We start from the raw sequence: 26,260 nt of genomic DNA on the forward strand, positions 1-26,260 counted from the left end.
AAGAACGCTGACTTTGGCTCTGAAACAGGGACCGCCTTGAGGGTGTCAGTGGAGGAATGACCAGCTGGGGGACCAGGTCGGAGGCTGTTTGTTCATCTAGAGCAGGAGTTGGCAGCTTTTTCTGTAAGGGGCTAGACAGCAAATATTCCTCACTTTGCTGTCACGGGGCCTCCACGCAGCTCCTCCACTGGGCCCGTGCTGTGAAAGCAGCTGTGGGCATGCTGAATGGGCAGGTCTACGTTCCAGCAGAACTCCATTCAGGACACTGACGTTTGAATTGCACGTATGTTTCACGTCATGAGCTAGTATCTTTACTTTTTCCCAGCCATTGAAAAAGAACAAGAAAACATTCTTAGTTGGGGGGCTGAACAGAAATAGGTGGCAGGTAGGTTTTGGACTGTGGCCGTGGTTTGCTGCCCCTGAGCTGACAGCAAACATCCACCACTGCTCAGTGCCAGGCCCCAGGAGGCGGGCCCTACTGCCACTGAGGGTGATAATAAATTATAGAGTGGGGGGGGGGTCCTGAGTCCTCACCCGCCTGGCTCAGTCACAGAAGTCAGGCCCCTGAGGCTGGAGTACAGCCAGTGGCCAGGGGGTCGCAGAGGCCACAGGGCTGGGGAGCGCAGGGCCCTGGGCAGAAGACTGCATGCCCGGCTCACCTTACTGAACTAGGCCAGTAATTGATGAATGAACGGCTCCCTAATCATTACATTAAGACTTACGAAATGAACATATAGTCTAATTTTCATACAAAAGAAGCTGTAGTCTAAAGCAAGGTGACAAACGAGGGGCCTTCGGTCTGCAGAATTTCTTTGGCCTGCACAGAAATTTCTATTAGGAAACTACACCAAACGTCCGGATGTCTTACATATACCGAAGGAGGCCCGACTTCCGTGGGGTCCGCACCTGCTGCCGCTGGGCCTCTACCCGAGTGGCTGCTCGGAAGCCACCGCCCGCCAGCCCGAGGCCACCCCGGCGCCAGCCTCTGCAGAGAAAGGGTCTCTCTTCCCCCGGCCCCCACGGGGTTAAGCTTTAATCCCTGTTCTACAGCGAACGAGGGCGCGCGTGGCGGCACCTTATCGCCTTAGACTTAAGGGCTTAAGTGCACCCAGCACCTTGCCCAGAGCCCTCCGGAGCCCTTGCGCGTCAAGGACACTCAGCGCCGTTTCCAGGTAAGCCAGGCTCGCGGCTCCTGGTGCTCCCCGGCCGGCCAGGCCACCTGCCGGCAGAACCGAGCGCCCGTGGCGCCGAGCGCTTGGCACCCCGGCAAGTGCGCGGCCGGCCCGCGGCCAGCAGCCGAGACACCGGGAACTCCGCCGTCACCCGCCCCGGCAGCACCTCCGGACCCCCTAGCAGCTGCGCCGGCCGGACCAGGGGGCGGGGACTGCGCCTGCGCGGTCGGCCCTGCAGGGCTGGGGGTCACAATCAGCGGGCGAAATCAGCGGCCGAGCTGTTCGGCTGGACCAGAGTGCGGGCGGGGCCGGCGCGCGGGGAGTGCGCCTGCGTGGTCGGCCCGCACCAGCCCCCCCCCCCCGCCAGGTCAAGGAGTGCGCCTGCGTAGTTGGCCCGCAAGGCCCGGGGCGGGACTGCGCCTGCGCGGTCAGCCCGGGTCCGCCCCGTCAGCAGCGTCTCGCCCCCTCAAGCAGCCGGTCTGGCCTGGCCCCGGGGCGGGCCGGCGCCCGGGAAGTGCGCATGCGCGAGCAGGCCCCGCCCCACGCCCCGCCCCACGCCGCGCGGGGCCCTGGGAGGGGTGCAGCGTCCGGCGGCGTCGCGGGCGGGCGGCGGCGGCGGCCGCGGCGGCGGGAGGGGCGCGGGGGCAGACAAAGCCGCGGCTAATGAATGGGAGCGCGTCCGCCTGCGCCGCCGTCGTCCGCAGCCGCTCCGAAGCACCCACGCCCGGCGCCCGCGGTGAGTGCGCGGCCGGCGCCGGCTCTGCCTCAGCCGCGAGCGCGCGCCTGGGGCCCGGCCGTCCTGGCGCGCCGCGGGGTCCGGGGTCGCGGGCGCCCGGGCCGCGGGGGCGGGGGGCGGGGGTCGCGGAGGGCGGGGAGCGGGGCTGCCGCGAAATCGCCTGCGCCGGCCGCGGGTTGGGGGCCGGGGGCGCGGCCTCCCGTCGCCGGGACCCCGCCCGGGCCGCCCGACTCGGCCGCCGAGCCTGAGCGCGGGCCGGCCCCGCGACCCCCGCCCCGGCCCCGGCTGACAGCTGGCGCGCGGCGGGCCCCGCCGGGCGAGCGCAACCGGGCGCGTTTTCCGGGCCGCGGGGCTTGGTGGAGGAAACGCCTGAAGTGGTGCAAAGTTGGTGCGGACCTCTGCCCCCGCTGCAGCCTCGGGGACCGGACGGTGCGCGGGCCGCCGAGGCTCGGGGAGGGGCGCCGAGGCAGCAGTGCCCGCGCCCGCGTGCAGTCTGCGGGCTGACCACGCGGGAGCCGGTGCGCGCGGACGGGCCGGGCGGCCGGAGACGCTGAGAAGACAGGTCCTGGGGTGGGGTCGAGGCCAGGCGGACAGGTGCTCATCGAGCGTCTTTCCTGAAGTCCTTTGCGCCCCCACCCCGCCCGCCACCGCAGCGAATTCCCTTACAGATGATGTTTTTAGGATTTTTCTCTAGGTACATATTTCGTCTTCAGCGCACTTCCAGGAAGAGACAGCCAAGGGCCATATGTCTTAAGAAGCACATGAGTTCCTTATTGCTATATGCTTCTGAGGCGTTTTAGTTATTGTGTACGTTTCTGAGTATGACCCAGTCAAATTTAATTAGTAAAAATATGAGTCAAATTGCAAAGCATGATTTCAAATGTTTTTCCATTTGTGGTTTTTCTAGACTCAAGTAAAGATGGAATCGTTTGTGTATCCTCTTTTGTCCTTTTTCTGTGACCCACACCACCCGCATTGCTTAAGAGAATTGCCTGCCCCCTCACTCTGCTTGTGTTTTGGGTGAGTTTCAGTAAACACATGCGCCTCTCTGGAAGCACGTCCCTGCCTAGCTGAGACATCAGAAGAGGCTTGTTGGCATCCTCATGTTTGTAAAAAAAGAAGAAAAAAAGGAAAGTTATTTGTTTTGAAATTAACTCTGATCAGATCAAGTCCATAGTTTTAAAAAAATCCACTTCAGACTTTAACAAGGCCAGTTTGCTAAAGCAGGTGCATCCTTGTAACTTTAAATAGAAATATTAATTTTTGATGCTTTCCCTATACCATGGTGACAAACTTAGGGGACCAGGGAGGATTTGTTTAAAGTTTTTTAAAAGGGCTCTGAATAAGGCAAATTTCTATTATGAACTAGTTTTCATACAAAGTTATCTTGTAAGAGGAAACTGCTTACAACAGTTTGGCTGTGCTCTGAGGGTTCCCACTGGGCTGTCCATGCAGGGGTGCACACTTCCTGTAATCCTAAAACATTATGTCTGCTTGTCATGATTTACATTTTCTCAGGAAAAGATCTAGCACAAGTTAAAAGTGATTCTGCGAATCTTCAAGAAGCTAATCTCCTGTATCGGAAGAAAGCTCAGACTTTTAGGCCACATCACAGGTGATTACTTGATGGCACCCCCCGCTGTTCTTGTTAATTCCTGATGTTTTTGGACATGAAAATTCTGCTCTGTTTTTAATGTCACCACACATGACGAGGCTCATGAGTAACTCAGTCTCTGCGAAGAATGTTCCTGACACATTGTGAAAGGTTTTAAGTAAATTATTAGGGTCATTGATTGAATTCTGTGTGTGCAAAGGCCCTGATGCAGTATGTACATAGTGAAGGAAGTGTGTGTCCGTGTTTCAGATCCCCATCCGGCGTAGAACTTGGAGAGTGACCAGGACTGGGAGATGCAGCTGCCCGAGCGTGACAAGCAGTGATCGTGGTCAGTGCCGTCCTTATCCTCACTTTGTGTTTGAGCTTTTTCTTTTCCTGTTTGCAGCTCCTTTGTTATCTGAGCTCTGGTCTGCTCTTCCCTCCAGTGTGAGGCCTGCCTTGCGAGGGGAAGGAGGCAGGTGGGTGACTGCTGGGCACAGTGCTGGCGGAGTGAGGAGCCTTGGATGGTTGGTCAGAGGCCCGTCTGACTCGCCCCCACCAGCATTCCTTCTGAGCTTCTCTGCACAAAACACGCCACTGAGTCAGTTACTGTCGTTCTTGTAATTACTATTTGATATTTAAGGCACTATTTAAATTTCAGGACCTGACGTAAGTTATAGGAACCATTGGTCGCACTTATGTTTTGTGTTGCACTGAATTGAGCTACATAAAAAAGTCCCAGTTTGCCCCTCAGTGCCCTGCGGACTGGGCTCTGGCCCCCCTTCCGAGCATGGGTTGCGGCACACAACCTCCCCGTCAGCCTCCTTCCCGCGGCCTGGCCCCCTGCATCCTCATCTTTGCTGCCCTCTCCCTTACCCTCTTGGTCAATGCCTGGCTTTCTCTTCGTTCTGGAGTATTTTAGATCCCTTCCTCGCTCATTATTTGATGTGCTCTTAGTAGCTGAAATCCTGGAAGGCAGTGTTAGGAATAAAAGTCCTTTGTTCTCATGCCCCTGACTCTGAGGCAGAGGGACCAGGAGAGGCAGAGGGACCAGGAGAGGCGGAGGTGCCTGACTGAGTGAGGCCCTCGCTCCTCCCTCCTCCCGCTCTGCACTTGGCGCCCTTCTCCCTGCCGCGGGGAGGACTTCCGTAGTGATGGCCAGGATAACCATACCCTGAGGAAGAACACAGGCAGGCAGGCAGAGGGGCTGGACAGTTTGAGAATTGAGGTCCAATAGGACATTAAAGGTAGCGGACATTAGAGCCCAGCCATTTAGGGTCTGGGGCGACGGAGTGAAGGCCCTGAGCGGGAAGCTCAGCGCAGTGGAGAGGCTGGCCCCCCTGCTGGAGCCTGTGTCCCGTGAATCCCCCTCCCCAGCCCTCGGTGAGGCGCACACTCTGCTTGGTTTCTGCCCTCCTTCAGGTTAAGGTCTTTGAGCAGCTGTGCCCAGCTCCCTCCCGGCATAGTCTGTGTCTGGTAGAAACCACTGATTCCAGGTAGGCCGGGCTGGGGCATCCCCTGCTGGCCCACGGGGCATGCTCTGTGTGCTGGCTCCTTGATGAGTGCGGGGAGGGCCCAGCCCTTTGGCCAGGGGCCCTGCGCTCCACCTGCTGGTCCTGCTTCACTGCTCCACGGATGTCACCTGAGGGGCTGAGCTTTTATCCACAGCCACCGCCAGCTGAACCGCACCTCAGAGGCAGAGCAGTGCCGGGCGCTGTGTGCTGTTGGAGATGGCCCCGCTTACTCTGTCCCAGGCCGCATTCCACATTCTGGAAGGAAGAGGACACTTTAAAGACCCTCCTAGCAGCTTCCAGCTGCAGTAGCAGTTTCAGACGTGTCAGGGATCGGGGGAGAAGGTAGGGGCAGGGTGCTGCTGCCTGGTAAAGGGGACCCTCAAAGAGACTGAGCAGAACAACCCAAGTAGCCCTGATCTGTGACCCAGGACATTTCAGGGGTAAAGCAGGGACCAGCTGACCTTGACGGAGTCTGTTGGCCTGCTCAAGAATGTGCTGTTTCCAGGGTGGCCTGATCACTGTGCCCCCCATCTCATGGAAGTGGCTCTGGTTCTGGGTTTGTGAGGGCTAGCGCTCTGCAGGTGTCCGTCGCTGCCAAGCCCGGCCCAGGGGGCACTTTCTGTGTGGGAATGCGGTCAGTCTCACTGGAACTTCTGTCTTTGAGGCCGGTGATGCCGTTACCACCTCTGGAATATGGCAGTGCCTCTCAGATGTGGACCAGACCTGCTGATGTGGCAGAAGACTGCTGTCCAGGGTGGAGCAACCAGGCGTGCGGCCACGGCCCCCGGGGCACACGTGGACGCTGAGCGAAGACAGAGACGCTTTGGGGCTTGGAAGGCTGCGTTACGGAGGGTTGGAGGGGTGGTCCGTGGCCTCTCCGCACTGCCCCAAGGTGGAGCGCTTGTCACGACGTTGGGTGACGGCCACCCTCTGCCAGCTGGTGCTTCTGATCGTTTTCTGAGAGGGTCACAGATGTCACTGTGCTTCACCCGAGTGTCCCTTTCTCCAGAGAGAAGGCGGGGGAGTTCTCTGTAACCAGCAGGACGGCTGTGGGCGAGATGAACAGCAATCCCTCGTAGCTCTCGGGCCACAGAGTCCCGTGTGTTCGTCAGCTGTTTTCCAGACCAGAACCTGGGTGAGGTCGCTACACTGCTTGTCCCTTTAGTCTCTGCTATTCTGGAGCAAGACCTCCCCTCCCACCGCCCGGGAGAGCCTGGGCCAGTAGTCTTGCAAACGTCCTGTGTTCTGGATTGTTCGCTGCTTTGTCATTTACAGCTGGCCCTTGAACAAGGCAGCAGGTTGGGGCACCGGCCCTCCACGGACTCGGGTCGGGCAACGAGCGGCAGTTGCCCCAGTCCTAGCCGCCCTGGGGTGGGCACGGTGCCACGCCGTCCTCCTGGACTGCGCCGCCTCCCAGCACCCGAGCGTTTTCTGCCCGCGTCTCCCGTTTCCGTGACAGTCTGGGAGGGCAGGACCCACGCTGAGTTCTCTCCCTTTCTCACCGCTTGTCCGGGGAGCAACTGTAACATCCCCTCCTTGGAGCAGGCGTTTTATTTTTCCTTTTTCTTCTTTGAATGTCAGTGTAGATTTTACTCATTCATTACATCGTAAGCTGCTCGAGTCTTGTGGTTTGTTTTCGGTGTCCAGATGGTCACGCCTGACCGGCGGGCACGCGGAGCCATGGCAGCACCGGCCAGGGGCACTCCTTCTGGCACCTTCCCAGCCTTTCCTGGCCCCGCGCCCGCACGTCCCAGGGCGCTCTGCCCTCTTTCAGCGCAGAAGGGTGGCCGGAGGCCGCAGTTGTGCTCGTCCGCGGGACGGAGCTGGGACGCACACCGTGTTCGCAGTACAGACTTAAAAATCTGCAGTCTCACTTAACTTCTTTGATTTTTATAATTTGTATCATTTTCTTACCTGAAAATTTTGATTCTTCGTGCCGTTGGGTTGTTTCATGCCTAACTACACGTAAAGTAGGTAAGGTTGCAGTGTCGTGTTACTGCTGCTGGCAAGATCACTTCGCGGAGTTTAAAGTGGTTGTTTGTCATTAGGTTCTGTTTGTCTTCGGTAAGTATTCTGCTCAGGATGAATAGTTAGGATGAATAAAGTCCTGTGCTTTAAAGCCCCTTGGCAAACTCTTTTGTCTGCAGTTACTTCCCCATTTGATAAACAATTAGGTTTATCTGTTTCTGATTTGGAATTTTTAAAATCTTAATGTACAAGAGTCACGTGCCTCAAAGTCAAAATGATATAAAAGGTACAGCCAGCGCTCTGCCGCCGTCTCGCTCTCCTGCGAAGCCCGGCGCCCACGCAGGCCTGCAGCCCCTTGTGCTCTCCCGTCTTTCCTGGGCTGTAGCCAGCGCTGGGCCCGCTGCGCCTGTGTACCTGGCTCTTTTCTTCGGCGGCTTGTGGACGTGGCAGTCCTGGGCGGGTGTCGGGGCGGGGTTCGGCCCGGCTGTGGGTGCACGTGACTTTGGAAGGTGTTCCCCAGCTCCCCGGCCTTTGGTCTCTGCCAGGCTGATCCAGCGAGACCTGCTGTCTTGACGTACGTAGCTTCTTGACATGCTTCAACCTGACTGTGAAAAGTGAGTCTATCTGGTGCCTGGCGTGGAGGTGCTCAGCGAGGGCCGATCTCCCTCATCTCTTGGGGTCCACAGAGTGGGACCACGCCGCAGGGGGCACCAGGCACATGGCTGGCAGGATGTCGTGCTCTGCTTCTCACTCCGCATCACAGTAGTTTGGAAGGTGTTTCTTTAATTCTTTACATAAAAAATAACAAGTTAGAATACGTCTAAAATTGAGAGTATCCCATGCTCTTTGTTCTTTCTAGCCCGCGGAAAGGGTCCTCTGACTAGCTGTCTTCACGCTTAGATGTTTTTGTCTTTGAAACTGAAAAACGTAAACTGAGTTCCAGAAGCTTTAGCTTTGGATCTCTCCTTACTGCCTCTCCTCCTCCTCCCCCTCAGTCTCAAGTCCTAGTTCAGGGCGGCTGCGCACTCTGAGGGTAGCCGTGTTTTCTTAGCGGCTGTGGTGCTGGTTTTCAGATGGGCCTCCAGGTGTCCAGAGATGGGTGGGGCTGAGGGAGGTGGGCACCCTTCTGCCCCTGGCGGACCAGGTCCTACGCGCAGCGTGGACACGGGGAGACTGAACAGGTTTGTCCTCGAGGGTTCTGGTCCACTTATGGTCACTGATTGCCCTATTTTATATCCACACTGATTGATTTTACCTTTAGACTGGTTTTTATTTGCTGGAGTATCAGAACCGTGGAGTAACTGCTTCTGGGTGCTCGGTCAGTACATAACCCTCATCTTTCAAGGCCAGAGGGTCATCTCCGGAGTGTTGGGGTAGGTGGCCAAAACCAAACGGTTATTCACACACACATAGTTACCAGAAGTGCCACAGGAATGTAATCCTTTGCTGGTTTGAAGACGAAAGCTGAAATGCCTTTTGCTTTCATTTCTTAATTGGTGTTAAAATAGTAGAAAAATTATTTTCCCTACTATCAGGCTGCTAGTGCGAATGGCAGCATTTTTTCCTGAAGTAGAAACGTGGTTGTTACCTATGATTCTGAAGTAGTGTGTGCAAAAACAGTCAAGCAGCAGAGACACCGACGTTTACGACTCGGCGAGTCGTCACAGGCGGGCGCGTCCGCGACCGTTCCTGGGTCGAGAGGTCAAGCTTGCTGTCACTGGCACCCGCCCACGTGTCCTGTCCCAGTCACACCTCTTACTCTGAGCGCAGGTACTTCCTTTCCTTCATGGTTTGTGGCTGATACTTAAGTTCTGCCTGTGTCTTGTGTGACGCCTCGGCCTTCCCTGCGGGCGTCCATCACCCACCTCCGTGCAGAGGAAGCCGCGCCGCTGGCCGGTGGCCCCGGGCTCGGTCTGGAGTCTGTGGATCGGGGCCTGCCCAGGTGGTTTGACGTGTCTCGCTGTCTTGGTTTCCTGTCAGTCGGTGGTGGGATCCAAGGCCTGATCCGGCCTGGGTTTGGCCTCTGGTAAGACTCCTTCCCGGGGGGCTGTGTCCCCCGACCCAGGCGCCTGGTGAAGGTCCCGCTGACGCAGGTAGCTGCGGGTGTGTGGGCTCGGTGTCGGCTCGGAGAGTGCGGTGGGACACGGACGTCCCGGTCAGTCACCGCTGTGAGCCCGGGGGCCCTGTCCTCACCCGCTCCCGGCTGCCCGGCACCGCTGCATGCGGGGGAAGCTGAAGGCACGTGCTCGGTTCTGGCTCCTTATTTACCATTTTCCAAAATAGCCAGCCATTTTCCTGTCATCCCCCAAAGCTGACCAGTTGAAGGTTTTATTTTGGTGTCAAGGACTCACAGAGGTAACGTACTGGATGAGTTTTAACGTATCACCATCACGACCCTTTCTTAGTTCAGATCGCCTCACTTTGGGGCGGTGGGAGCCCCCAGTCAGCACCTTGGTCCTTCTGCCTCTTCCACCCACTTTTAAAGGTGCCCGTGATAACGGCGGGCCCACTTGCCCTTCCCCTGGGCCGGCAACCTCAGTTCCCTCTCATCCTTGCTGACGGCTGTCCTTTGCTGCGTCGCCCACACAGTCACACGTCGGAGGGTTGGCGCATGGGCTTCTTCATTATCACCCTGCGAATATGGGACCCATTGTTCTGTCTGCCACGTTCTCTTATCTGAGACTAGCGTCTCTGACATTCAAGGAGGAGAGAAGACTGAGGCGGACTTCTCCCGATTCCATCACGCCCCCTCTGCTGTGGTCTTTATCCGCTATTGAAGACGTGGCAGCTTCCATTTTTACGTTTTTCACTACGTCTCTAGGAATGTTGGTTTGTAGTTTTCTTGTTCTGTCCCTGGCTTCGGCACCAGGGTGACACTGGCCTCTTAGAATAAACTGGAAAGCACTCCTGTCCTCTTTCAGAGTCTGTGGAGAACTGGTATCATCTCAGCGGATGTTTGGTAAAGTTCACCAGTGAAGCCATCTGGGACCTGGGGCTGTGTTTTTCTTCATGAGAAGGTTTTAAGTTACTAGTTCAAAGTCTTTACTTGTTGCAGGTTTATTCTGATTTTTATTACTTCTTGAATCACTTTGGTGATTTTTGTTACTTTCTGGGAATTCTTCCGTGTCACCTACGCTGCTGACTTTGCTGGGGAAAACCGTTCATGGTGCTCTCAGCTGCATTTCGTTCCCGAGGCATCGGCGACAGTGCTCCCGCGTCTTGCAGTCCATGTCTCTTTCCCCTGCTGACCCAGCTAAGGATCGGTCCGTTTTGTCCCTGTTTTCAAAGAACCAACTTTGAGTTTCAGTAAAGGTGTGCCTCGCTTCTGTGTTTTCTGTGTGTTAATAGCCACTGATTTTTGCCGCTTGCTTTTCTCTGCCTTGGCTTGGCGTTCTTTCCCTAGGTTTTGCTTCTGTCTTTGTTTTTCGCCTGAAGGTGAATGCCTGGGTGGCTGTGAGACCTCTCTCCCCTAGTGCAGGTGCTTAAAGCCGCAGACCCCTCCCTCGGCGCCGTGTGTGCTGTGGCTCGTGTGCCGCGGTGTGTTGTGTCTCTGTCTCCATCCCGATGCAGATAGTTTCTGACTTCCCTTGTGCTTCCTGTTTGGCCCGTGGTATTTAGAAACGTTATTATTTTAAGACATTTACTGATTTCTCTTCTGTTTCATATTAACTCCATTCTGGCCGAAGGGTGTATCTGTACAGTTTCAGTTCTTCGATGGTTGACAACGCTGGTTCTGTGGTCTGTACCAAAGTGGCGCCATGCGCAGCCTCGAGCCTGAGAGCCGGCCGCCGCTGGGGCGCGGTGCGGACGCCTGTCAGTCCGCGTGGCTCAGAGAGCCGTCAGCCTCCCTTGTCCTTGCCCCTGCTGACCTCCTGTCTCCTGTCTAGCTGACCTGCTTTCGGGTTTGCTGGTCCTTCCTTCTGCCGGCTGCCCAGCCCCTCCGGGGAATTCCTCGTTGCAGTTTTGCATTTCAGCTTCGCAGTGTCTAATTCCATAGACGGTTCTCTTCCGTGACTTTTCTCTCTGTGGTGTCCTACGTGGTGAGACTCTGTCCTGCTTACCTGCAGTTTCTTCTTCCTGCGCGGTCTCCTTCAGTTCTTCCCGCGTATTCACAGAGGCTGGTGCGAAGTCCTTGTCCAGTAAGTCCAACCCCTGGGCGCCCTCAGGGACAGCCGTTGCTTCTCCCCTGCGGGTGGGCTCTACTTTCCTGCTTTGCTACCTGTCTCGTCATCTTTCTGTTTTTTGGTGAATTTCCCTCTCTCTCTTGTTATTGTCAGGCTTTTGTTTTGTTTTGTTTTTGCCTGCTTTGTTAGTGGCTTTCCTGGATGAATTCTGGAAAGTCTCTTTTTCCTCGTAGCGTCTGGCCACTTAGGGCTCTGCTTGGCTAGCTTAGTGTCAGCGACTTCTTTCAATGCTGAGAGCAGATGCCTCTGCCTTCTCGGCGGGGGGCGGGGCGGGGGCGGGGCCAGGCCTTCACCGTCTGCTTGGAAGGGCGTCTTCAAGGCCAGCCGGAGGGAGGGGCCCTCAGGTCCTCCCGGGCTCCTCCCGCACACGCATGTCTGTTGCCCTGGGGACCTGTCAGCTTTTGCAAGCTCCCCATCGACAGCGCGTTCCCCAGGTCTTCTCAGCCTTCGGCCAGGCCCTTACTGACCCACTGGTGAGGCAGCTGTGATGCTGCCAAAGCGCAGCCGTTTGTTTTCAACAGGAGCCCCGGGACGGGGCTGTTCCCGCAGTGCAGGCCCAGCTCAGGCCAGCCGTGCCTGGGAGCGGGCTTTCCCGGGGATCTGAGCAGCGGCTTGCTCTCTGGGGCCTCCCCTCCCCTCTCTGCCCTTCCTCACCTGTTTCTTTTGTCCCTGAGCTCCTTAGTTCAGAGTCCTCTTCCCAGCAGTTTCTCTCTAATGTGGGTCTTTGCCCTGGAGGGAAACTCGGGCTGGGTGGCTCTGCTCCAGCCTCGCTGGCCGCCACCTTGGAACCCTGGCGTGTCTGCTTTGGTGCTGGGCAGAGAGCGCCTCGGGTTTCAGCAGCGCCCAGGGAGCACCTGGCGGCCACTTCGGGACTATCAGTGTTTCACGTGCCCGGGGCTGCCCTCTTTCTCCGCCTGTACAGCTCTGATACCACCTGGGCCTTGTGTATTTTCTTGGTTTGTCCTTATATTTTTGGCTTATATTTTGGAGTCAAGGAAACACCTTGTCCATCTTGTCTTGTTGGTATTGTCCATGAGACTGGTTTTGCTCATCTAGTTCTGTGCCGTATTACCAACCAAAACGATGAACCTGGCTGTAGTTCAAATGAATAAAACAGCTGCGCTTCAGAGGGAAAACTGACCCGAGGAACTCTTGCTTATATACCCTCAGACCCAAAGACAAAAGCTTGTAAGCGTGTATCTCTTGTTCTCCTTGGTGGTCTCGGCTAGCGCTCCGAGTCTGCTTTCTGAATATTGTAGGACTGAGCCATGAGTCAATCTTTTAAGGCCAGTGGGAACCAAATCTCACTGTTGGGGAAGGAAGTTACAGATTTGGGAAAAGGGAGGCTAGGATAGTGCAGTGATGTTGGAGTGAAATTGGAGGTATCGGCGTGAACTCAGGGTTTTTATCCACATACGCGTGTAGGGGGGAGCGTGTATCTGTGGTTCTTAGTTGATTCCACTGATGCGACGTGGAAGCAGAGGCCCTCTGGTAGCGCTGGGCACACCGGGCCCCCGCCTGTCGCCACACCGGCGGCTCCTGTGTCCGACGCTCTGGTTGTTCCTAGTGCATCGCTGAACTTCCCCTTGGGACTGTCCCCGCCTGACGAGTGTGCGTGCGTTTCCTCCAGTTCAGGTCACCTGGCCACACGTCGTGTGTGATTTGTCCAGCAGTATTTTTTATTTCATATTAATTCCTGCAGGAATATTTTTGCTGAGTACTGAATTCTGGTTCGGCTTTTTTTTCCCGTAACCTTGAAGATAGTGTTTCTTTGTCTCCCAGTTTACATTGCTCCTCTTGAAAAATCAGCGATCTATCCTGTTGTTTTATTCTGAAGGTGCTTCTCACGGAAGCGTTGTAACGTGTCAGGGAGACGCGCAGGGTGGGCCCGCGCACGCCCCCCACAGGTGCCGCCTCGTGGCTCTTCTTCCGTCTGTGTCCCCCACGCGGTTATTTTAACGCAAACGCCGGGTGTATCTGGAGATACTGCAGTTAAGTGTCATGAAGAGATGGGATTCTTTTAAGTTTCACCCAAAATACTTCTACACTTTAATCAACTAAGAATGATTACTTACTATCAAATGTTAATTCAGTATCGAAATTTCCCACGCTGTCCAAAAAAACTGTTACGCAGTTTGCTGATTTGAATCAGGATTCAGGTGTAATTCGTTTGTTAGAGGAACCGGGCGGTTTGTCCTGCAGGATTCCCCAGTCTGGTTTGCTGATCCCATCCCACTGGTGTTTTAAGTATGTCCCTCCACCCCTTGTGATTTTTGTTGGTCTGCTTTCTCTCTTGTTTTCGGCAGCTTTTTTGTTTTTCTTTTTATCTTGCTTGAGGTCTGTAGGGTTCTTTTCCCTTTTTTCGGTGTAGTTGCTTTGTAACGTTGTGTCGGTTGCAGGTGTCCAGCAGGGTGGTTCAGCCTCACACACACTCGGGCTTCTTTCTGTTACAGATGGCCACAGGACACTGAACTCGTGCTGTCCAGCAGGACTTGCTGTGTGTCGTTTTATGTGTAGTAGTTTGTATCTGCTACCCCAAGCTCCTGACTTATGCCCCCCGCCCGCCCCCCCCCCCCCGTAACCATAAGTTTGTTTTCTGTCTGTGAGTGGATTCTGGTTTGTGAGTAAGGTAATCTGTATCTTTTTTTAGAGTCCGCATGTAAGTGACATCATACGGTATTTGCCTCTGTCTGACTGGCTTCGCTTAGTGTGATCATCTCCAGGTCTGCTTGGCTGGGAGCTTTGGTCATGAATGGGAACAGAAGTGTTGTCAAATGTTTGTCTGCATCTAATGACAGGACCATATGGTTTTCCTACTTTTCTGTTAATAGAGTGAACCGTATTGTTTGATTTTTTAATGTTAAACCAAGCATTTATCCTCGTGGTCAACCCCACTTCCTCATGGCGTGTTGTCTTTAATACAGTGCTGAGCGTGATTTGTTAGGTTTTTAGGAACCTGCTACGTTTTGTTAAGGTTTTCCTGTGATCGTAGGGGTACGAGTCTGCTTCTTTCCTGATACTGCGTCTGCCGATTTGGGTGTCAGGATAACGCCACTTCGCGAATAGCAAGAGTGGGGAAGTCGTTCTTCCCTTATTTTCTGGAAGAGTTTCTGCTTCACCAGTACTTCTGTTTCTTTAATGTTTGGTGGAATTCACCAGCAAAGCCTAGAAGTTTTTACAGGACGGTTTCAACTACAAGTTCAGTTTTTACAGTAGATGTCGGGCTGTTTAGGTTGTCACTTCTTCAGTGAGTTTCTGTAATGTGTGTCTCTCCAGGAATTTATCCTTTTCCGCTAAGCTGCTGAATTTGCTGTTACAAAGTTGCTCATATGCTTCCTTGTTACCTTTTTGCGCTGTGAGGTCTGTACTGATGATCCCCCCTTTGATTCCTGGTGTGGTGATTTTTGTCTTCTCTCTGCAGATGTTTGTCGATTTTCCTGATCTTTGCAAAGAACCGGTGTTTGGTTTCATGGGCCCCCTCCCCTTTTCTGCCTGCCACTTTCATTGGTTTCAGGCCTTTTCGCTGCTGTTTTCTTCCCCTCGTTTACTTCGGGATTAAACTTGCTTTGCTTTTCCCCTTGTTGGTTGCCACTTTTCTCCTTGGCTTACTGCACAAGTGTTACTAACCTGAAGGTACTTGGGGTTTTTCCAGGCACCATTCTCTGGTTGATGTCTCATCCAGTCCCTTGTTGTCAGAGACATTCCTCGTTTGATTTTAGCTCTTTTAAATGTACTGAGGTTTACCTTATTGTCCAGAGAACAGTCTTTTCTCTTATTGACGTGTAGTTGAGTTACGTGTCGTGCTGGGGTCTGGTGTGCAGCACAGTGATTCAGCACACGTACGTACGCAGGTTCTTTCATGTTCCTTTCTGTTGCGGTTCACTGCAGGACACTGGATACGGTTCCCTGTGCTGTGTGGTCGGACCTGTTGTTCGTCTGTTGCACGTGCGGTGGTGTGCCCCTGCTAGTCCCAGACTCCCCATTTATGCCTCAGCCCCGTTACCCTTTGGCAACCGTAAGTCTGTTTTCTGGAGAGCAGTCCATCTGGATGAATGTTTGTGTCCACTTGTAAGTAACACGTGTCCTGCTGTTGTTTGGGCCGCTCCATGAGTGTCAGGTCAGGGTTAGTAACGGTGCTGAGCGTTCCTCTCGCGTTCACTGATTTCTGTCCACCGTTAGCTCGGGGGCAGGTGGGTGCAGCTCCACCTGCACTTGCGGACCCGCCGAGTCTCCCTGGAGGTCTGTCGGGTTTGCTTCGTAGCTTTGGGAGGTCTGGTAGGTGGGTGCACACCTGGTGAACTGGCCCCTCGGTCACTTTGTGGGTGCCTCTGGTCAGTGTCGGCCACGCCTCTCCATCCCTTCGCTGTGAACCTCTTTTTGCGTGTTTGTGTTTAAAGTGGTTTTTGCAGGCAGCACGTAGACGGTCTTACTTTTACAAGCAGTGCGGCAATCCCTGCATTGCGGAGAAAACGACTTCTTTTGGGTGGACGCCCTCCTGCTTCCCCTCGTGGCAGCCTCCTCACAGGGTGCTGCTTTCCCCGTGGCACCGGCCCGTGCCCCCCCCCGCACCAGCACCAGCGGGGCCTCCATCAGTGCGACTCAGCCGTGGAGCCGGGTTCAGCCCCCCTGCAGACACCAAACCCAGCTGCCACCCGTGTGTGTGACCAACCGGCTGCACATCGGGGCTCCCACAGCTCCGGGGCCATGTGCCTACATGTCCTGTTGTCATCTACAGAGGACATGAGAAAGGACACAGCTGAACAGCCAGGAGAGGACACACAGGGCGGGGGCTGGGGGGAGCCCGGAGTGTGGGAGCTCCTGCCCCCTGGAGTCGGGGCGACCACCCTCCCGGCTCCAGGTTGTGTCTCCTGACCTAGAAGTTCCCTAAGCCCTGTGCCCTGGGGTTCACCACGAGGATGCCATCCCTCAGTCACTCGGTCTCTGGCCTTTCCTGGAGGATGCGGGGGTGGGCAGCTGAAAGTTCCGCTTCTGAGCATGGTTCAGTCTTTCTGGTGGTGAGCCCCGGTCCCGGAGCCACACAGGGCTCACCTCACAGAGGACATTGTGTCACTCAGGAGATTACAAGGGTTTTAGGAGCCCTGTGTCGGTGCTGTGGGCAGAGACCAGCACACGTGTGTATTTCATACTATTTCATGTCGGGTGTAAATGACGTACAATTAATTGCACTTATTTAAAGTGTACAGTTTGCTAAGCATAGACATACACACAGTTTACGTCATGTTTATGTACATAAACAGCTGCTGTCTTTACATGAGCATAGGCTACACACACACACAGTCAGCAAAGTTACAAAGGCAGCCCTTGCTGAGAAGGATGGTCTTACCTGTGAACGTACAAGCTGGCAGACAACTTCACTGAAATTGAAAAGCACTTGCTTTCAGAAAACACTGCTAAGAGAATGAAAAGACGAGCCCCGGGCGGGCGTGTGCCGGGTGCAGGGCTGCCTTCCACAGGGCACAGAGCCCCCCGGACCCAGCAGTGAGGCCACGCACACTCGGGCAGAAGCGTGGGCACCCTGTGGCCAGGGGAGGGACACGGCTGGCACAGGGCACCCGGGCGCCCAGCGTGTCCGCGTCCAGGAGGCGGCACAGGACGGCGCCGCGCCCCGAAGATCCCAGTGGCGGCCTCCCTGGTCTTGCTGCTTTCTTCTCGCCATCTTGTTCCGACACTTGGATGCTTCGTCTCTTTCATTTCCACTTCTGTCTTCTGAGCTGTATACCTCTTCGCTTTATTTATTTGGGATTTTCTTCATGGTCCTGTGCTCTTTAGTGCATCTTTAACTGACAGCCTCCTCCAGGGATTTACACCCTGTCATTTATGCTGTAAGAAATTCCTTTTTTTCTTCTCAAAAGCACTTTTGAGCTTTTTTCTTGTACACTTTACTTCCAGGTGTGGTGCCTGTGTTATAAACTTCCCAATGAATAATTTTTACTGTAAGTAGTCAGTTATCTTTTGAAGAGATTGGTAAAAATGAGAAAAGTGCATCTTTTGTATGTTTGGCTGCATATTTAACATTCCCGTGTTCTTTATTGTGAATCTAAATTTCTGTTCAGAATCACTCCTTTTGTCTGAAGAAATGAGTGCAGTGTTTCTTGCGGTTCAGCTGTGCTGATGCTCAGTCATCTCAGCTGTCTGAAAGTGTTTTTTCACTTTAATTATTTTATTATGGCAAAATATACACGGCATAAAATTTGCCATTTTAATCATTGTTAAGCGTACACACCTGTGACGGTAAGTGCATTCACAAATACTGTGTAACTGTCACCACAGCTTCCAAACCCTTCCGTTACCCCAGAAGGACCGTCCACGTGTTAAGCGTTACTTCCCTTCCTTGCCTACCCCAGCCCCTGGGAACCCCTTAATCTGTTTTCGTTCTCTATGAATTTGCCTATTCTAGGGACCTCAGAAGTATTTGTCCTTGTGTGAGCGGCTTCTTTCACGGAGCGTAATGTCTTCAGGGTTCATCCGTGAAGCCTGTGTCAGGATTCCCTCCCTCCTTCAGGCTGATGATCTTCCATGTGTGCACAGACCACGTGTCGTCGCCCGTTCCTCTGTTGATGGACACGTGGGTCATTTCCGCCCTTTGACTGTTGCAGATGCTGCTGCTGTGAGCATTGGTGTTTTCAGTTCTTTTGGAGTCATACCTAGGAGTGAAATTGCTGCGTCATACGATGGTTCGTTTACCTTGTTGAGAAACCAGTTGACCCAGTTACAGTGTGCCAGTGTCTGCTGTCCAGCACAATGTCCCAGTCACGCATGTACATTTGTACGTTCAATTCCATGTGAGAAACCACTTAACTTCCCCACCGCGGCCGCACCGCTTCTAACTCCCTTCAGCAGTGCACAGAGGCTCCAGCGTCTCCACGTCCTGGTCGGCACTTGTTCTCTCTCCCTTTCAGTGACAGCAGTCCTGGTGGGTGCGCGCGGCGTCTCAGCGCAGCCTGGACGTGCACCTGTGCGGCGACGTGTGCCCATCTGCGGGCCCTCCTGGGGGAGGGGTCTGTCAGGGCCCGTCCCCATCCCACCGGCGGCTCTGTGGCTGAGCTGGCGGTGTCCTTGTGTGTGCTGGGCGGTGACCCCGAGTCCGATCTGGACCGCTCTTCTGGCGGCTTGTCGTTACTCTTCGTAGTGTCATTTGATGTTACAAGTTACACGTTTTTCTTTTTTTTCTTTTCCATCTTGCTTTACTTCTATTCTGTCTCCAAAATTATTGTCTTTTGCTTTATTTAAACTGCTGTTAACTGCACCTTGATGTATTTTGCACTTCAAACACTGTATCTCCCTTTCTGGAAACCCCATCCGGTCTTCCCTGCGTTTTCTCCTTGTCGTGGTCATTGTTTCGTTTGCTCCCCGCGCTGTGTGGTGTATTCGTAATTCCCTTTACTGCCCTCGTCTCCTGATGTCGTCGTCTGTGCAGAGCTGCGTGTTTCTGTTGGTGGTTCCTTCCTGGTTGGAGGCAACGTTTTCCTGCTTTTCCGCACGTCTGGTAGTCTGGGTTTGAACGTCACTGTTGGGTGCAGGGTGGCGCGCGCCGCTGAGCGCTGAGACTTGCCCCAGGGCGCAGTGAGTCCGTCAGCAGCCCCACTTGGGGTTTGGGCCTCGGCTTCGTCAGGGCGGCTCCCGGGCAGCCTCTGCTCCGAGCGCCCGGGGCTGCGCCCCGAGGCCTCCGCCTGGCCCCGCACTCCATGGGGGCTCACGCTGCTGCCGGTCCTCAGTCCTGGGGGGTCTCCCAGGCACTTCTCTCCGTTGGTGCTTTGAGGGTGGGTCGCACACACCCACACAGAACGTGTTCAGCCGCAACCTGAATCCGCGTGGTGGCAGCTGGACTCTGGGGGCTGCCCTGGTCAGTGTCCACGCGCCCATCTCATCCTGTCTGAGAAGCACTTTGCACACGTAGGCCAGCCTCGAAGGTGGCGCTGGAGGCGGATCTGGGCTGCCGCGGGGAAGCCAGTGGCACGCACGTTGGTTTCCCAGTGCAGAAAGGTGAGGTTTACGCTGTGCTGTAGCCTGAGTGTGCGACAGCGTCATGTCTGAAAAACTGCTTGCTCACCTTAATTAAAAAGCCGCTGTTGCTAAAAGGTGCTCACGGCAGCGCAGCCAGCCACAAGCCTCCAGTTTGTGAGAAACGTAGTATCTGTGAAGTGCAGCAGTGATAAAACAGTTTCATCTGGTTTGCCAGCTGTCTGGGGCAGCCCCTCTGGGAGGGGCAGACCGGTCCGCATTCCCCCGTCAGCGCCAGAGCAGAAGTCATTGCAGCTTTGTTCCCGGGTCTTTGTATTTCCGCACATTTTGCCCCCTGCTCATCAGCTACTGCAGAAGAGGGCTTTAGGATTTGGGTTGAAGCTGTGTTGAGTTTTGAGAGATCAGTTCAGGCAATACTGGTATCACGGCATCGTTGGGTTTCTAGTTTGTGAGCTCCGTCTGTGTGGGTCTCCGATTTCTCTCAGCACGCTTCATAGTTTCCAGTGCACATGTGATGTCCATATTTTTAAAAAGTATCTCTAAATATTTTATATTATTGTACGCTGTTAAATGTGAAATTTAAAACGTTGCATTTTCAGTTATTGTATGACTAAAGGAATACTCTTCTCTATGTATACGAGGCTTGTATCTCCTGACTTTATAAATGCGCACGTTACTTCTTGCAGCTTTTGGCGGGTCCTTGTGAGTTTACCTCCACAGATACGTGTGATACAGAGAAGAGGGGCTGCACCTCTGCGTTCCCAGTTTGTGCACCTTTGGTTGCTGCTCATTTTTGTAGTCTCTTACTTTCTGCTTTTTTGTTTGTCTTCTGTATTTTATTTTTGAGAGCTATGTGTAATTACACGTGTGAAGTGTGTAATTACAGGTGGCGTTGTGGAACTACTGTTGCGCATGACCATCTTGTACCTGCGCGCGGCAGCTCCGGGAGTGCAGCCTCCTTGCTGGGCGCCTGCTGCTTCTGCTTTCGGGCCTGGTGTTTCCCTGTATGTGTAGTGCTGCCTTATTTATATGCTAGTTTGTGATCCTGAATATCTGGCTTAACTCTGGGGTTTGTTACTTGGGGTGCTTTCTTCCCGAAACCACCTGCGCTTGCTTCAGGTGGCGGAGCGGCAGCCACAGGAGGGGGTGGGGTCCCTCGAAGGCTCTTGTCCTCGCCTTTGCCTCACTTTGGAAACGCGCTGGTTTGGAACGAGTCCTGGGGTGACCTCCCTGCTGTGGCCCAGCCCTGCATGGGGGCCACTGGCATGGGTGGGTGGATGGCCGCCGCCCCCGGATGCCTCACTTGGCGCTGGAGGCTCGGCCCTCCCTCCGCGGGCCCCACGCACTGTCCCGGGAACGCGGTGCAGGAAGGGGGATGAGGCTGCGCTCGGTTGCCAGGCAGGGATGCGTGGTGGGTGGGGGTGGGGTGCACCCCCCACCCCACCCTCGCAGGGGCCCACCGGCCACCCTGCCTGCTGCAGCCCAGCCTGCAGGGGGGTGCTGCTGCAGCCCCGCCTGCAGGGGGGTGCTGCTGCAGCCCCGCGGGGGTGCTGTGGCTTGAACCGGACCTGAGGACCTAAGGTGGCAGTTCCTCCGGCAGCTCATTCGCGGGGTCCTGGCTGCGGTGCCTCCTGCTGAGGGCAGCTAGGTGGCCCCAGTCAGGGACCAGCCAGAGTCCCCGCGGGTAGGGCGGGGCGGCCAAGCTTCTCCCTGCATGTCCGGGCACAGGCCGGCTGGCACTGCATCCAGGCAGGTTATCCGGGCCCTTCATTGGCCTTCCCCGGGCTGAGCCACCCCAGTGGACATGAGGTGGACACCAGGGTGACCCCGTGAGCCCGTCCCCTCCACAGGTCGCTGTGCTGGTAACCGTGAAGGGCGAGCACGTAGGTTCTTACCCCCAGCAACCCTTTTATGCTGTCTGGCCCTCTTACCAACAGGTTGTTTGAATTTAAATTCATACCTTTAGTTTTTGCTTATTTTGCATTTTCAGGATATTTTCGTGGTGTAAGTGGATTGTAAAAAAATCAAGGAGCAAGGTTTCTATTTCAATTCACCATCATGTCATGTCTCTGCACGTGGAGACTGATGTGCCCATCACAGTGCAGACTGGACACGTGTGACTTAGATCGTGCCTCACGTGATTCGGTCTCTTACAGGTGACGCAGACGGGTCCCTGTGCTGCCAGGATGACCAGACTCCTGTCCCCACGGCCGGCAGGCCCCTGCTGCGTAGGCACGCATCCACACCGTGCAGTGTGGCCTGGTCGGACTCCGGGGGAGCTGTGCTCTGCGCCCTGAGATGACATGGACTCTGGACTCTGCTTCTCAGCAAGATCTAGAATCAGCCATACTCACAAACACCCCGGAAGATAGGGTCACTCTGACAGAACTGAAGCTGGGCACCCGCGGGGCACAGATGAGCACGTGGATTGACTTCCTGCCCACCTGAAGCCGGCCGAGTAGTTATGGTCAGTCATGGAGAATAACCAGGAGACTAGGTCCGGAGGGGACGGGGGGTTCGTTTCCAATAAAATTAAGTTCAAAATAGAAGAGGACGACGATGGCCAGCTTCCTGGTCACGGCCTGGAGGACGGGCAGCAGGCGGACGGGGGGGACGACTACGGGGCGCTGCTCTCGCAGTACAGCAGCACCCTGTACAGCGTGGCCATGGAGGCCGTGGCGCAGAGCCTGCTCTCGGGCCGCGGCGCCGGCTCCAGGAAGAAGTCGCCAGCCTGGAAACACTTCTTCATCTCCCCCCGCGACAGCACCAAGGCCATCTGCACCTACTGCATGAAGGAGTTCAGCCGGGGCAAGAATGAGAAGGACCTGAGCACCAGCTGCCTCATGAGACACGTGAGGAGGGCGCACCCCACGGCACTGGCTGAGCCGGGGCCTGAGCCCGGCGGCGGGGGTGCCCCGGCCCCCCGCCCCCGCCCCGCCCCGCGGCCCCCGCCCACCGCCACCACTGCGGGAGACCTGGGCCCCTTGCTCTCACCCATCAAACTAGCCCAGAAAGCGGCCTCTCAGACGCCATCCCCCGAGCACACGACAGAGGAATCTGTGTCCGCCGTATCCTCTGAGGAGGTCTCATCCGACGTGCCTGGGTCTGAGAGGAACGGCCGGGAAGAGGCCTTGGGGGTGCTGCCTCCCCGCCTGCCTGCACCCCACAGCGAGGATGCGGCGGACGGCGGGGCTGAGAGGAGCCTCCCCGTCCCCAGGAGCACGTCGGGGTCCCGGAGGAGGTCTGCGGTCTGGAAGCACTTCTACCTGTCGCCGCTGGACAGCTCCAAGGCCGTGTGCATTCACTGCATGAACGAGTTCAGCCGCGGGAAGAACGGGAAGGACCTGGGCACCAGCTGCCTGATCCGGCACATGTGGCGGGCACACCGCGCCATCGTGCTGCGAGAGAATGGCGGGGGCGCAGCCGTGCCACCCCCCTACTCAGCGCCACCCACCCTGCTGCCCGCACTGCCGCCGCCGGACGGAGAACCCGACTCCGTGTCCTCGTCCCCGGGGAAGCTGGTTCCCGAGTCCCCTTCCGCGTCCTCCTCCCCCGATCGGCTGCCAGAGGACCTGCCCACGCACCTGAGCGCCAGAGACGCGCTGCTGGAGGACGCAGCCGCGCTGTCCTCCGACGATGCAGGTGAGGCCTCCCTGGCACCCTCTCCCGAGAAGGAGCGCGGCCCTGCGCCCAGCCCGCGCGCGCCCGAGGCGGGGGCCGTGTTCCAGCAGAACAGGAAGGTCATGCGGAGGCTCAAGTCGGAAGTGTGGCACCACTTCTCGCTGGCGCCCACCGACAGCCTCAAGGCCGTGTGCAGGCACTGCACCTGCGTCATCAGTCGCGGGAAGAAGGGTGACGTGGGCACCAGCTGTCTGATGCGGCACCTCTACCGGCGCCACCCGGACGTGGTCGGGAGCCAGAGGGGTCTTCTGGGCACCAGCCTGGCAAATTCTCCGTATGCCACCCTGGCTTCTGCAGAAACCACCGCCGCCAAGGTGACCGACCTGCCCGCGGTGGTCACCAGGAGCGGTCCAGCCATGTTTCCCGTCAGCAGCAAGAAGACCTCCAAGCTGTGGAATCACTTTTCCACCTGCCCCGCAGACCCCACCAAGGTCGTGTGCTTGCACTGTGGCCGGACCATCAGCAGAGGCAAGAAACCCACCAACCTGGGCACCAGCTGCCTCCTGCGGCACCTGCAGAGGTTCCACAGCGGCGCCCTGAAGCCCGACGCCCCCGCTGCCCCGCCCTCCACCACGGGTGGCCAGGCACTCCCCAGCTCCGGGGCCACGGGGCCCCCCCCGGAGGACGACACCTCGGAGAGGTTCTGCGACTCTCACCCGGTCGCCAAGAAGATCACGCGTCTCGTGGCAGAGATGATGGCCCTGGACCTGCAGCCGTACTCGCTCGTGGACAGCGTGGGCTTCAGCAGGCTGCTCGCGCACCTGGCGCCGCAGTACTCGCTGCCCCCCCCCGCCTACTTCTCCAGGACCGCCATCCCCGGCATGTATGACCGCGTGAAGCGCGCGGTCATGTCTCACCTCCAGGCAGCGGAGAGCGGCGTTGTCCACTTCACGTCCGGGATCTGGATGAGCAGCCAGACCCGCGAGTACCTGACCCTCACCGCCCACTGGGTCACCTTTGAGCCAGCGGCGCGGCCGCTCGGGGAGGACCACCACTGCTCGGCGCTCCTGGACGTGTCGCAGGTCGACTGTGACTACAGCGGCAGCAGCGTCCAGAAGCAGCTGGAGCGTTGGTGGGAGGCCTGGGTGACGTCCACCGGCCTCCAGGTAGGCATCACCGTCACTGACAACCCCAGCATTGGGAAGACGCTGAACGAGGGCGCGCGCTCCAGCGTGCAGTGCTTCAGCCACACGGTCGACCTCGTCGTCAGCGAGGCCATCAAAAGCCAGAGGATGGTACAGAGCCTGCTGAGCACCGCCCGCAAGATTTGCGAGCGCATCAGGCGCTCTCCCCGGGCCAGGGCCAAGCTGGCCGAGCTGCAGAAGGAGTACGAGCTGCCTCCCCACCACCTGCTGCAGGACGTGCCGTCCAGGTGGGGCACGTCCTTCCACATGCTGGAGCGGCTCATCGAGCAGAGGAGGGCAGTCAGCGAGCTGTCGGTGGAGTGCAACTTCCGGGAACTCCTTAGCAGCGACCAGTGGGAGGTCATGCAGTCTGTGTGCCACGCCCTGAAGCCCTTCGACGCCGCCAGCCGGGAGATGAGCGCCCAGGTGTCCACGCTCAGCCAGGTCATCCCCATGGTGCATATCCTGAACCGCAGGGTGGAGATGCTGTTCCAGGAGACCATGGGCATCGACAGCATGCTCAAGTCCCTGCAGGAGGCCATGGCCGGCCGCCTGTCCGCCACCCTCCGCGACCCCCGCTACGTGCTCGCCACACTCTTGGACCCGCGCTACAAAGCCTCTCTGTTCTCCGAGGAGGAGGCTGAGCAGTATAAGCAGGACTTGATCAGGGAACTGGAAATGCTGAATTCTACCTCAGAGCCCACGCCTGGCTCCCCACGGAGGGACTCGGCCGCAGACGGGAGCCTGTGGTCTCTCATGGCCACCGTGAAAAGGAGCGAGCCCAGGGGGCCGCCCAGGGTGCCCGAGGCCATGGTGCTGGCCTACCTGGAGGAGGAGGTGCTGGAGCACGGCTGCGACCCGCTCGCCTACTGGAACCTGAAGAAGGCGGCCTGGCCCAGCCTGTCTGCCTTGGCCGTGCGGTTCCTAGGCTGCCCCCCCAGCATCGTCCCCTCGGAGAAGCTGTTCAGTACGCCCACCGAGAATGGCAGCTGTGGCCAGTCTAGGCTCATGATGGAGCATTTTGAAAAGCTTATCTTTCTGAAGGTGAACCTCCCCTTAATTTACTTTCAGTATTGAAACGCACGGCGGGGCCGCCGGCAGGGTGTCTGCTGGGGCTGGTGGCTCCTCCGGTCAGGGCTGCGCAGGACAGCAGACCGGCCCTCTCAGGTCCACACTGAGGCCCCCCAAGCCCTCCCTGACGTTGCACGTGCCTTACTCCTCTTCCTCCAGGCCAGGGACCTCGGCGTGTGTTTTAGGGCGTCCATTAAATACAGCCTGTCTTGTCAGTTATGAAATGCGATGATTCGGTTTCATTCAAACCTGTAAAGTGTTTTTAAAAGTCGGGGTGGGATACCGGTTTTACTAGAATGGCCGAGAAGATACAAGCAGTTTTATTCTGTAGACTTTTTACTCGATTGTGTAAAAACCACGAATCAGGTACTGTACTGTAGTTTTAAATTGCTTTAATTGCAACAAAGCAGCTTTGCGGCTGTCAGGTAAAGCCTGTGAGAGACAGCGGAGCCGAAGCCGCCGCACAGGCCGTCGGGCTGCAGGCTGGAAGGGGGCCGGGGCCGGGGACCATCCGGGAGTGGGCGGTTCGCTGCAGCCGGCTCAGGTCTGGAGCCGGGGCTGCGCGCGGACGCCTCCTGCCGCGTCACTCGAGCGGGCTCGGTGCAGGGCGTGCTCCCTCTCAGGGGGCCACGAGGTCCGCTAGCTTGGACACAGCCCGGCCTCCTGCGTGAGCGCCGGTGGTGCCTGTGGTGTAGCCGTGCGCGTGGCGACACGTTTCCAGCGTCCTGCTGTTAAGTGTCCAGGCCTCTGACTCGGCGGCTCCGCACCGTGCAGCTGCCTTGAAACTTGTGCACTGAACCCCGATTTGATCAAATTCTGTATAAAACTGTTTTTAGAAGAGACGGTTTATTAACAGGGCGGAAGACTGTCATAGGACCGCTGTAAGACTAGCCTTAGGGGTTTAGACTTTCTTTTTATACGAGGGAAGGTCCAGCCATCAGTGGGGTATTTAGACTCCCGGACATCAGAACGGAGTGTCGGTTGTCAGGTTCTTTTACCAGTGCTGCGTCTTCAGAGTTTTTACTTCAACGTTTAGAAAAGGGTTCATTTTCTTACTTCAAACCAGTTAAATATTCTGGGTGAAACAAATCACTGATTTGCCTATGACCTTTTGGAAGAGTCATTTTGTTAAAATACTGTACCTATTATTAACCTGAATTTGCATTGACTGTTTTAGTGTATTTATAAATGGTGAACTCAGTTCTGAAATTAAACTTTTTATTTGCAATTTTC

General features: G+C 56.3%; 1 protein-coding gene across 9 annotated transcripts; it reads left to right on the forward strand.

Annotated features, from left to right (window-relative positions):
• The first annotated feature begins 1,738 nt into the window (after window positions 1-1,738).
• Window positions 1,739-26,260, forward strand: ZBED4 (zinc finger BED-type containing 4). Of its 9 annotated transcripts, none has more exons than XM_072973731.1 (6): window positions 1,739-1,908; window positions 2,590-2,715; window positions 2,816-2,928; window positions 3,427-3,523; window positions 3,773-3,851; window positions 21,308-26,260. In XM_072973731.1, the coding sequence occupies exon 6, from the start codon at window positions 21,626-21,628 to the stop codon at window positions 25,031-25,033; it is 3,408 nt and encodes a 1,135-aa protein (XP_072829832.1). In that variant the 5' UTR covers window positions 1,739-1,908; window positions 2,590-2,715; window positions 2,816-2,928; window positions 3,427-3,523; window positions 3,773-3,851; window positions 21,308-21,625; the 3' UTR covers window positions 25,034-26,260. The 9 variants fall into 9 exon arrangements, with proteins under 9 accessions (XP_072829832.1, XP_072829833.1, XP_072829831.1 ...); XM_072973732.1 differs by lacking the exon at window positions 2,590-2,715 and adding an exon at window positions 15,057-15,183; XM_072973730.1 differs by lacking the exon at window positions 2,590-2,715.

Source organism: Vicugna pacos, chromosome 12 (genome assembly GCF_048564905.1).
Source record: "Vicugna pacos chromosome 12, VicPac4, whole genome shotgun sequence".
Lineage (NCBI taxonomy): Eukaryota > Metazoa > Chordata > Mammalia > Artiodactyla > Camelidae > Vicugna > Vicugna pacos.